Source organism: Podarcis erhardii (genome assembly GCF_964252035.2).
Source record: "Podarcis erhardii genome assembly, chromosome: 5".
NCBI classification, from domain to species: domain Eukaryota; kingdom Metazoa; phylum Chordata; class Lepidosauria; order Squamata; family Lacertidae; genus Podarcis; species Podarcis erhardii.
The window spans coordinates 15,553,828-15,566,527 of record NC_138509.1 but is presented as its reverse complement, the minus strand read 5'-3'; the positions used below and the strand labels follow the sequence as shown (position 1 = coordinate 15,566,527).

The window sequence follows — 12,700 nt, the reverse complement described above, 5'->3', positions numbered from 1 at the left end:
CTGCTGGTGCAAAGAAGAGTATCAGAGAGATATCCTTAACAGATAAGGAAATTCTGGAGTTGCAACTTTATACTAGTGTACATGTTCCAATTCATCCCATGGTGCCTGACAAGCTATGAAGACACCAGCTAATTTGGTGACTATTTGCACAATGGAAATTACTCAGGAGGATTCTTTTCTTTTTGAGAAACCACAGGGAAGCGATCTACACAAGAAAGCTTGATCCATTTACAAAGTGAACCACTCAGGGCCGGAACCATTTGCTCCTAATAGCATTAAGCCTGTGATGGAGGGAGGAGGAGGCTATTTTTGCCAATTCGTTCTCCTCTCTATGCTCCCTGAAAATCTGCTCTGGAGGAGGTGGGTGGGCTCTGGAGCAGCATGAGGTGATGTGCATGGTTGCAAGAAAATTGGTGAGTATCAGCTCTTGCGTTCCTCCAGCATGGAATCACCACTAGATCTTGGTCACTTCCATGAATGGAAGCACACCTACCATTCACAGAACTGACATCCCTTGAATCCAACTACTGGAATCTCCAAGAGCTGCTTCAGTATCAAACTTTTTAGCTGATACACACTGCAGCCCTGGATTATGGTATGTACATACTAAAACTCAACTTTTAAAAGCTGATATACTTTGCCAAATTTAAGTGCCTGGAAGGAAAGGGAAGGAAGCTGCCATTGGCTATTATCATACAGGAGACAAATGTTAACTCTTCAGATGCAGCCACATGTCAGGGTGATGGTCAAAAACTTCATTGGGTTTAAAACAGAATTAGCCAAATTTGTGGAGAATAATTTTCTCAATGGGTATTAACCATAGTAGCTAAACGGAGCCTGTGTTCAGAAGCAGTATCTCTGTCCCCTAGAAACTGGGAGATGTTGAAATTGACTAGCAGAAAGTCAGACTAGAATTCAGTGTTTCCCAAACTTTGGTCACCAGCTGTTTTGGGACTACAACTCCCACCATCCCTAGCTAGCAAGACCAGTGGTCAGGGATGATGGAAATTATAGTCCAAAAGCAAGTTTGGGAAACACCAGACTTGATGGGCCTTTGGTCAATTGAGCTCTCATCACAACTTTATTCTTCCTTGAGGAGGCCCTCAGAGTAGTATTTTACTCAGCAGCCAAATTCAAATTGTAATGCATTTGTATCCAAACAATTTTCAGCAAAACACTGATGTCCACAAGAAAAACAATGTTTTCTAGTTTCCTTGAAGAGAAGATTTGTAAATGGTCCGAAATACAGCTTGTGTACCATTACTGGTTTTTCCCTGCAACACACAGCTTCAGAATGCCTTCCAGGGGGCACCCTCAGTTTACACAAGGATGACCCAACATGAACTGAATGTGCTTCCCGGAATTTTCTGCAAGGTTCTCTGCAATACATCCTCCAAGCACACACTTTTATATCAGCAACAAACACCTATATTTTGGGCACAAGATACTGACAAAGCAGGAAGACAGGAGCATGCCAGAATGCTTTGCTCACACTACTGCTGATGCAAGAGGTTCTTCTGAGCTACGGAAAACCGGTTGTAACTCGCAAGCTTGCACATACTCCTTTGCCCAAAGAAGCCAATCTTTGAAAACATCTGGGACGAGAGATCTAGAAATTCAGGACAAGAGTAGCAAGCATTGAAGAGCTGACTCTTCACTCTTTTCTTAATTGGGAAGCCAAATAAATTAACCAACTCCACTCTACCCCAGAACGGCAAGAGCCTGCCTTTGGGAAGAAGCGATGGCAATTCCATTAAGTCAGTAATCTGATGCATAGGCATTTGGAAGTCAACGCCGGTTAATTAAGTTGAATTCTTTTTAGAAGAAAAGTGCTTCTGGCTTGCACACTTTATAATGATTTGAGAAGTGAGGTTATTACCCCCTCTATCATTGTCCATCCCGGGTCGCTCCGCCATTGCTTTTAGCAGATCAAGATGATCAGGTGACAGCAAAAACTGCAAGGTTTTTAGCAATTAGAATAAGATCTATTATTTGATTGATGTAAACCCCCAAAATGTATTTCTATAGTTTAGTTTTTACCTCTATCTTCAGTACATTTCATTTTATTTATTATTCCCTGTTTAGGGAAGTTTTTAAATGTCTGATGTTTTATCGCGTTTTTAATATTCTGTTGGGAGCCGCCCAGAGTGGCTGGGGAAACTCAGCCAGATGGGTGGGATATAAATAATAAATTTATTATTATTATTATTATTATTATTATTATTATTATTATTATTATTGCTATGGCTAGTGACTGACGCAAATAAAGATTCTTTTTCTTCTAAACTCAGCACGTGGGCATCCTGAAGCTTTTCGCAGCTGCTCCTTCTTCTCAATTACATTTTTTTTTAATGCATTTTTTGCTGTAAGCCGCCCTGTAGTCTTCCGAAGAAGGGCGGCATGCACAATTAATACATCGCCACCATAGGAAGAATAACCGCGACACGGATATGAAGGCATTTCAAGGTGGGGAAAGGGAGCGAGAGGAACCAGGAGGGCGGCGGAGAGGATGCCAAGACACCACCCCGCCAAAAGAAGATCGCGGTTATTCCCCCCCGCCCCGCCCCGCGCTCCTGCATACACACGTACAAGCGCGTACACGTAACCCCCAACCCAATGCAAAGCGCCTCGGAGCCGGTTCAGGTGAAAGGGCGGCGGCGGCGGCAGCGGCGGCGGCGGCTCCCTTGTCCCGGGGGAAGCCTCTCTGGCAACGGAGGTACCTCAGAGTGGGCATGGCGGTGCTGTCGCTCGGGGGGATCCTCCGGGGCTCGAACCTGACAGGCGGGCAGCAGGGACTTCCAAGCGAGCGCCGTCCTCCGTCTCCTCGACACGCGACGCCCAACCGCTCCGCCTCTCTCTCCCTCTCCCGACAGCGGCTCGACTGACGGACTGAGCCGCCTCAAGCTGAGGAGGAGGAGGAGGAGGCCCCGCCACCTGCCAATCCCCGCCTCCCGCCGCCGCCATTGGCTGACACGCGGTGGGCATGAGCAGAAGGGGAAAAGCGCGGGCCGGCGGCCGCTGGGAGCCACAGCGCGCTTCAAGGCGGCCGCCGTTCGGGCGGCCTCGAAACCGCCGGCCCCGGCAAAGGGGTCGCGCCGTAGTGGCATTCGCGGGTCGGGGGGGGGGGGAGGCGCGGGGTCCGCCATGCCGGGTGCTGGCGGAGGCGGAGGGCGCCATCTTTGCTGTGGGCAACTGACAAGCGCGTCTAATACCGTACAGCCTCTGTCTGCCTCACCACACACACGCTTTCTCCACCCGTCGTGGCGGCTTTCCCTCTTCTTAAAATTAAAAGAGAGAGAGAAAGGGGGATTTTCTCGGCTGCCGGGTTCAGCCAGGCCTCCCTTCAGGTGGCGAAACAAGCAGGAGGAATGGGGCCTCCCTGACCGAGCCACGCCACGCGTTGCGTAACCGGAGTTATCGATTTAAGTTTCTGGGCACCAGAAAATGCTGAAGCAGCTTGATTGGGGCACCAGAAATGCTGGCTGACGCAGTTTAGACGACAAAAAAAATATATTTTTGGGTGGGGAAAACGTAGCACAAGTCTGCGCAATAGGTCCACAAAGCCTTCATCCTCGCTTGCCCCATCCAATGTCAACAGTTTGAAGGCTAATGGCCAAAAATGGGGACTCGGGATTTAAAATTCCACCGAGCTCCCTGGGCTTCCCCTCCTGGACAAAGAGCAACACCTCAAATGCAGTCTTCGGCACCCTCGCTTCACCAAATGAAGCTGCTCAGATCTGTCCCATCCGCACGCTAACTATGGTCGAAAGTGCTTGTGCAGAACACGGTTTTTCATCATTGGACACCTGCCCCAGGTGGCATCTTGCGGCATCGGTGAGGACAGAGGCGGTTTTGCACATAAAGTTTCCGAAAGCAAGACTCCTTCCCTGGCTGATGCTTGGTTGTTTCCTCTGCCGGCTTCTTTCTATATGGGCTCATCATTTTAGCTAACTTGCCAAGCCTCAGAAGGAGGCTACGGGGATTTCTATAAACAAGATGTGCAGTATTCGTACGTACGGTCCAGTCAGTATGTGGACTGTCTCTGTGGACGGCCCCTCTGAAAATTGGCTGCCCAGATAAATTTGTGAGCATCCTTCAGCTCCTCCATGATAATATGACAGCAACAATCGCAGATAACAATGGCTCTCAAAGTGAACCATTCACAGTGGGATCAGGTGTTAAAACAGGGTTATATTATCGCCTCAGCTCTATTCATTATTTTCACTGCCATGATCCTACACTTTGTCGAAGGGAAACTCCCCACCAGAGTAGAAATCATGTATTGAACAGATGGAAAGCTCTTTAATCTGAGCAGGCTGAAAGCAAAGAGTAAGGTTACCATAAATTCTGTCATAGAGCTTCAGTATGCTGATGACAACGTAGTGTGTGCACACTCAGAGAGGATGACCTCCAAACCATCCTAAATAACTTCACAGAAGCTTATGAAAAGCTTGGCCTATCACTCGCTATCCAAAAATCAAAGTGCTGCACCAACAAGCACAAAACAACCCCTCTGCAGTGCCACAAAACTCAATGGTGCAACACTGGAAAGTGTTGATCACTTCTCCTACCTGGGCAGTTATCTTTCCACAAGGGCCAACATTTATGCCGAAATCCAGCATTGCCTGAGCTCTGCGAGTGCAGCTTTCTCCCGACAAGTACAGTTTGAGGACCGGGACATTTGCAAACAAACCAAAATGCTTATTTACAAAGCTATTGTACTACCAACCTTACTGTATGCTTGTGAAACATGGACCGCTTATAAACACCATCTCCAACTCCTTGAAAGATTCAAGCAACGGTGCCGCCGAAAAGTTTTACATATCACTTGGGAAGACAGGCGAACTAATGCCAGTGTACTGGAAGAAGCAAAGATCACCAGTGTCAAAGCAATGATTCTTCAACATCAATAACCCGAGGTTCCACTGGAGTGCTGATAATGCCACAGTTGCTGCATATTTGGGTTGGACTAGATGATCCTCAGGGTCCCTTCCAACTCTTTTGAATCCATGAACTTTGTTGGACTGGTCATGTTGTTCAGATGCCTGATTATCATCTGCCAAAGCAATTACTCTATTCCGACAACAAAAGAGGTTTAAAGACTCTCTCACGGCAAGTCTTTAAAAATGTAGTATAAACACCAACAATTGGGAAATACTGGCCTGCGAGAGCTCTGATTGGAGAACAGCCTTTACCAAAGGTGTCATGGACTTTGAAGATGCTCAAACTCAGGAAGAAGGGGAGAAATAAGCTAAGAGGAAGGCACATTTGGCAAACCCTGACCATGATCAACTCCCATCTGAAAACCTATGTCTCCACTATGGAAGGATCCAGAATTGGCCTCCACAGTCACTTATGGACTCACCTTACTCGACTATGAGTGATAGCCAAAGAAGAAGAAGAATTTGTACATCTGTTTGTGGTTGCCTATCTCCAAAGTGTAAACATACCAGTAGTTTGGTCCAGCAGAAGACAGCATCCACATGAAAGTAGGAGTGCAGTACTGTTTTGCAGAGAGTTAGAGCCCTAAATTATTGCAGAAAAAAGTGAGTACAATAGCCTCTTCTGCTTTTTAAAAAAATGCTGTTGTGTAAAGGTATGATTGGGCTATTTGTTTTGCGATACACAAATTAATTTATTATTCTAACAGATAATATCAGTACAAATAATAATATATGCAGCAAAACTAGCCTGACTAGAAAACAAGTGGTTTGAAAGTCCCTTGTAATATCTTTACTTCCGGGGGGGGAAACCCACAAGGGACCTAGGTAAAGGTAAAGGGACCCCTGACCATTAGGTCCAGTCGCAGACTCTGGGGTTGCGGGACTCATCTCGCTTTATTGGCCAAGGGAGCTGGCGTACAGCTTCCGGGTCATGTGGCCAGCATGACTAAGCTGCTTCTGGCGAACCAGAGCAGCGCACGGAAACACTGTTTACCTTCCCGCCAGAGCAGTACCTATTTATCTACTTGCACTTTGACATGATTTCAGACTGCTAGGTTGGCAGGAGCAGGGACCGAACAACGGGAGCTCACCCCGTCACGGGGATTCAAACCACCGACCTTCTGATCGGCAAGCCCTAGGCTCTGTGGTTTTAACCGACAGCGCCACCTACCACGGGACCTACCAAGGCTATTTGGATAGCTGTGCCAGGAAGGATTTAAAGGAAAACAAATTTAGGAGCTGGGTTTGCAAGGGGGTATTGATGTTAGTCTGCTGAAAAAACAAACCCAAGAGTCTTGCTGTTGCTTATAAACTAATTTTGCTATGGCCTAGAGTGCCCCATCAGAAGCACAAGGTTGAATCTGTGAACTTGGGCCTTTGATCTGGTTGTCTGGAAAGCTAAAAGCAAATGATTCTGACCTTATTTGCTTCAGTCTGGAAAGCTACAATTCCATACTGTAGATGCAGTAAAAAAGAAAAAAGGAGATTACTTTTTAAAGGGATATATCTCTTTGTTATATGACAAATGCTTGGCTTTAGGAAAGTAATCTGAGATTAAAGTTAGATGTGCATTTTCTGTTCCGCAAAAACTAATAGCCATTGTAGTCTGGGTTTTTTCTTTTTCCCTCTGCCTCCTCCTTACAATGAAAGGTTAAGTAATTTGATATCTGCAGTGCAAAGGAGCTTTGCCCTTTTCAAACTAATTTAACAACTTTGAAGTTGTCAGAAATGCTGTCCTAAATTCCCTAAAGAAAATATTCAAGTGGAGAAAGAGGAATCTAAAAAATCAAGCTTGTTCAGTATTTTGCAATAAAATACAGAGGGGTAAATGTTAGTCTGCTGCAGCAAAAACACCACAGAGTTCAGTAGCACCTTAAAGAGATTAATACATGTACAGTGGTGCCCCGCAAGACGAATGCCTCGCAAGACGAAAAACCTGCTAGACGAAAGGGTTTTCCGTTTTTCGAGGCACTTCGCAAGACGAATTTCCCTATGGGCTTGCAAGTTTTTTCCCTCCCCCCCTTTTTCTAAGCCGCTAATAGCCGCTAAGCCGCTAATAGGGATGCTTCGCAAGACGAAAAAACCGCTAGACGAAGAGACTCGCGGAATGGATTATTTTCGTCTTGCGAGGCACCACTGTATTATGGCATAACATTTCAGGAGCTAGAATTGCATCTGGGCTCAGAGTATCACAGCCTATCTTGGCCCTTTAAAGTACAGTTCTAAGTCTGCACTCCACTGCACCCAGGAGAAATTGAAGCATCTCAGATAATGCTGCTGGTAGAGTTGCCAGCTTGCAACCTAGATGTATTGCCTCTTTATGGACATCACGGTAGTTTGTGAATGGGAGATTTATAAATTCAATTGAGAGAGAGAGAGAGTGTGCAAGCAGCGTAATGGGATGAAAAGCATAGATCTCACAGAACTGCAGAAGCCTGAAAGAAAGAGGGGGTTTGGTGGCCATAATAAATTAAGAACAGACCAATTTTAAAGTTGTGGTGGCGGGGGAGGCTCACAGAGGTGGGGTTGCCAACTGCCTAGAACAAAAGTAACTTATTGGCTTGTTCTTTTGCCCTTAAAAACAACTTGCACTGCCTGATTAAGCAGGTGATTTTTTTTTCTCAGCATGGAACAAACATAATCACCTATTAATCAGTGCGTATCAAAAGGTTTAAAGGCACATGTTTTAAAAAGCCACTTAAAAAAGTTGGCAACCTAACACACAACACCAGAAGAAACTGTTGGCAGCAGGAAGGCAGTGCCTTGTAAAGCTATGGAAAATTGTAGTACCTGACAAAATCGTTCACTATGAAGCTACCCAGGCCCAGCCATTGGTAGAGATCATTCCCAGCACTTAGCCAGGGACCCTGGAAGTATTTTTAAAGCTAGCAGGGAGAGGACTCAAGGTACAATATTAAATATTAAATTAAGAAGAGCTCATGGCTGTTCTTGAATGATTACAATTCACGAACAATTCAGAATATTAGAAGAACTAGAAACTCACTGCTCAGGACTTGTTTCTTCGCTCTTGCCCTCAACTTTTCTCCTCTTTCTACGGATTAGCGCTCAGCTCAGTTTGGCTCCTCCCTCCATAGCAGAGCAAAGCTCGCCAGGCACAGACAGGAAGTAGTGTTAGAAATTCAGGCATCCAAATAGCTCCTTAAACCCAGGTTACAGTCGCCAAAACAGAATGTCTGGTTGCCATTAGGGGACGGGACAGCTCTAAAGTTCTAAAGCTCTAAACTGTGACTATCAGTTAAACATCTAGCTAGTTCCGGTGAGAACCTTAAGCTAGGTTAAGAACTCTGATAACTTAAAGAAGAAAAGTCACTTGATCCGAGGACAGTCCACATATATATTGGCCCATTCCTACTTCTTTTTCTTCATGGCGACATGGACCATTCATAATGTAATAATACTCTTCACAACTGTGAGCAGGACAGTTCACTGCTTAGGCTGCAAAGAAAAAGCATTTTGGTTCCTAAAATCCATTCTGATTCTGCAGATATAGTGTAACTGATAGAATTCTGCAGGATGTGGTATGAGTGTGTGAAAACACTCGAGATTGAATGATTGCCAGGCATGCCCTTTCAGATGGTGCAGATGTTAGGCATCATTCTGGCACCAAGTCACCTTCATTTGGTCGCAAATGGCCAATAGGCAGGTGCAAAATGCGCCCGGCAAATTTCGAACACTGACAGGAAGATGCCAGTTGCTGTCTGGAGAGGTGCAGGTAATGGCAGTGCCCAGGAGTGTTTTCCACAAGTTCAGTTTTCCCCATCAGCTGCAGCCCTATCCAGAGCAGCCGTATCTGATCATGCTCACCCATGTTATAATTGCCTGCAACCGGGACTACTGTAATGAGCTTTCTGTAGGGCTGCCTTTGTTGAAGATGGTCTGGGAGTCAAAGTGAATGCAAAATTCAGCAACATGGATGCCATTAAGTCTGAATGCATAGTACCATTTGTGGACTAGTTACATTAGCCACCAGTACTTTCAAATCAAAATACTGGGCTGAACCTGTCAAGCCATAAACAACTTGAGATCAGTTGTCTGTTCCTTCATCCACACAGTCCTGCCTGTGCACTGAAATCTGCTTCAGGGGCGCATTTACACTGGTTAAATTCTAGGCAGCTGCAATTTACCCTTACCAGCCCAGCAAGTTTTACCATCTCCCCCATCTATGCACTGTTTTGAGAAGAACTCGATGGTGTTCATGTAACGCAGCTTTCGTCCTAGGGGCTTCAAAGCCTATATGGGGAAAGCCTGTATGTTGTAGAGTTGTAAAACAACTAAGATAAACTACTGACCTGACAGTAAGATGTTCTGTATCTCCTTAATTCAGCCTTTCAACTAAGCATGTGAAAAGTCCCAACCCTTGCAATTGTGACAGATAAGATGCTAGGGGGTGGGGCGGGGGGGGGGGGAGAACAAACTCTACCAGTTTACAAACATTCTTACTTGCAACAGATAACCAGCCATGTTGCTAATGAGTCAACAGTATGATGCAGCAGCAAAAAAAGGCTAATGCTACTCTAGGCTGCATCAAGAGAAGTATATTTATAACAAAAGTATAATGACAAGAGAAGCAATTCTCTATTCTGCCTTGGTCAGCCCATATCCTGAGTCCTGTGTCCTGTTCTGGATACCACAGTTTAAGAAGGATATTGACAAGCTGGGATGTGTGCAGAGGAGGGCAACCAAGATGATCAAGGGTCGGGAGAACAAACTCTACCAGTTTACAAACATTCTTACTTGCAACAGATAACCAGCCATGTTGCTAATGAGTCAACAGTATGATGCAGCAGCAAAAAAAGGCTAATGCTACTCTAGGCTGCATCAAGAGAAGTATATTTATAACAAAAGTGTAATGACAAGAGAAGCAATTCTCTATTCTGCCTTGGTCAGCCCATATCCTGAGTCCTGTGTCCTGTTCTGGATACCACAGTTTAAGAAGGATATTGACAAGCTGGGATGTGTGCAGAGGAGGGCAACCAAGATGATCAAGGGTCTGGAAAACAAACCTTATGAGGAGCAGTTCAGGGAGTTGGGTATACTTAGCCCAGTGATGAGAAGACTGAGAGGAGAAATGATAGCGATCTTTAAATATCGAAAGAGCTGCCACCTGGAAGAGAGAGCAAGTTTGTTTTCTCCTGCTCCAGAGGCTAGGACTCAAACCAATGGCTTCAAGTTGCAAGAAAGGAGATTCCAACTCAACAACAGGAAAAACTTTCTGACTGTAAGAGCTGTTTGACAGTGGAACAGACTTCCATGAGAGGCATTGGACTCTCCTTCCTTGGAGGTTTTCAAGCAGAGGTTGGGTGGCCATCTGTCATGGATGATCTAGTGGAGATTCCTGCATTCCAGGGGGGTGGACTGGATGACCCTCGGGGTCCCTTCCACCTCTATAATGTTATGATTCTATGATGATGACATGTTTGCTATAAACCCCGTTTTACTGGAAGCCTTAGTTCCATGTAAGAGGGCTCAGCCTTCACATGTATAAGAAACACACATATGGAGGGCAGTAGCAAGCCATACATACATCATACGGATATTTTAAGGCACATCTGCAATATTCCTAAATATATAGGCAGTGCTCTTCATGATGAGGAACCCAAGGGCCTGCATATGCATATATGTATGGACCTAGGCATATTTGAGACATGTCCACAAATGTGCATACAGCAGTTTGGGGGGGTTGGGTGGCAGAGCCCCTGCCTCCTGCCGTAATTGCTTTATTGTTCACACAGAAGCAATTCCTGTTGTGCGATTACTGAGTTGAAGATTAACAACAAAACCCTGTGCAAATTTATTCGGAAGCAAATCCCATTTTTGTTCAGTGCAGCTGACTCCCAAGCAAGCAATCAAAGGTTTCGAGTATAAGCTCACTTTAAAGACCTGTTAAAAATTCGTCTTTTTAAATTATTTTAGATGTGAATCATTGCAGTGATTAGAAATGAAGTCACAAATTGGATCAATCTCCTTTCAGCACTAATCTCCTCAGATTTGATGAAATCCCTTACATTGTTTCTGCCCATTTGGTCTCCTCTAATTGTAAAGCTGCCCTGGCCGTCAAATTATAACAGTGTACAAAGTTCACAGTTCTGACATTCATTCCTCTGCGCCCCACCAACTCCTCCAGCCAACATTCTTAAGAGGGCACCTTTTCCTTCAGAAACTTGCCAAACTACTTTTTCTAACCTTCCCCCATTCTAGGCCTGTCCCTAATCTCAATTGGTCTGACATAGACTTTCTGAGAGCCACAAAGAGTATGTGTGGTATAGTGGCTAGAGTGTTGCATTAGGCCATGAAGCTTACTGCATCACCTTGGGCCACAGCCTGACCTGCCACACAGTAGATTAAATGAAGACATTACCTTGAGCACCATGGAGGAAAAGGTGGGCTATAATTGCAATTAAAAAATGAATAAATAATTTACACCTAAGATGGATGTGCACAGTGGAAAAGGTTTGTATATAAACATGAGCACACAAGTGCATTTGTCAGGCAACCCTTGCCAGAGCATCCAGTTGGCCACTGTGAGACTAGATGGGCTTTGGTCTGACCCAGTGGTGGTGTTCTTCTGTTCTTAACCCAGAGCTTTATCACAAGTTTGGGTAGGCTTCGCCAATCTGGTGCCCACCAGCTGTTTTGGACTACAACTCCCATCAATCCCAACCAGCACATGGGAGCAGAGCAGGTGACAGCTGTAGTCCAGTTAGACTGAGTGGAGACACCAGGTTGGGGAAGCCTTTGCTAGAAAGACAAAGATGTAGGTTTGCTACCAGTGTTCGAAATTAGCCAGGCGCCAGGAGCTTTTTGCACCTGGCTATTGGCCACTTGCAACCAAATGAAGATGTATTGGGGCCAGGATGGCGCCTGACATCACCATCTGGAGGTACATGCCTGGGGATTATTGGATCTCAACTGTTTTCACACACCAGTACCACACACTGTAGAATTCTAGCAGTTATATTTTACCTGTACAATCAGAATGAATTTCAGGAACCAATTTGCTTTTTCTGTACAGCCTGAGTAGGAGCAGGAAATGTTATACTTAATTGTTGTAGTTTGTCTTCCCTTACCCCACCCCACTGCTCTGCTCACAGTTGTGAAGAATATTATGACGTTATGAATGGTCCGTGTTGCCATTAAGAAAAAGAGGTAGGAATAGGCCAATATATTTGTGGATCAAGTGACTTTTATTCTGTAAATTCTCAAAGTCCTTAATCTTGCTCAGGGTTGTCACCTGAACTAGTCAGATGTTTAACTGAGAACAGTCAGACCATCATTTGAAAAATAAGACTTTAGAGCTGGATTGCCTTAAAATGGCAACTAGGCATTCCTTTTTTGGCAACTGAAACCTTGGTTTAAGGAGCTATAAGATGCCTAGCTTATACATCTGAGTTTCTAACACTGCTTGCTGCCAAATGTATATTTTACAGGAAGCTGCAGGCAGTTGGGACCCATGGTAACAACCCTGTCTGATTAACACACACATTTGCAAACACTTGTTTATTACCACCAAACTTCACTTTGCACTTTGTGCCTTTACAGTATATTCCGTGCACAAACCGTAACGTCTAAAGTAGCCCCGGAGGGGAAACTTGTGGAGCGAACCCTTGATGCTGCCCTGTGAAATAACCTCTCTCAAGCCTGAACTTCCCCTGTTCTCCTCTTGCTAACGCTTCTTCCTCTTTGGTCACAGCTGCAAGAAGTTCACCAGAGCAGACATCCAGGCGTGCGCGATTAGG

General features: G+C 45.1%; 1 protein-coding gene and 1 long non-coding RNA gene across 4 annotated transcripts in view; one reads left to right on the top strand and one right to left on the bottom strand.

The window, feature by feature from the left end:
• Nucleotides 1–12,700, bottom strand: part of ADK (adenosine kinase) — a 199,744-nt gene that overhangs the window by 186,232 nt on the left and 812 nt on the right. Inside the window, exon 1 of one of the 2 annotated variants that reach the window (XM_081864404.1) lies at nucleotides 2,721–2,895. The exons of the other annotated variant lie outside the window; for it this stretch is intronic. Within the exon in view, the coding sequence (XP_081720530.1) occupies nucleotides 2,721–2,734 (14 nt within the window). The 5' untranslated portion in view covers nucleotides 2,735–2,895. Of the gene's footprint in view, nucleotides 1–2,720; nucleotides 2,896–12,700 lie in introns of those variants that run through there. 2 annotated transcript variants of the gene reach the window in all.
• Nucleotides 5,092–11,326, top strand: LOC309343212. Of its 2 annotated transcripts, none has more exons than XR_014157189.1 (2): nucleotides 5,092–5,546; nucleotides 11,163–11,326. It is a non-coding gene; the product is annotated as an uncharacterized lncRNA (long non-coding RNA). The 2 variants fall into 2 exon arrangements; XR_014157190.1 differs by lacking the exon at nucleotides 5,092–5,546 and adding an exon at nucleotides 7,949–8,352.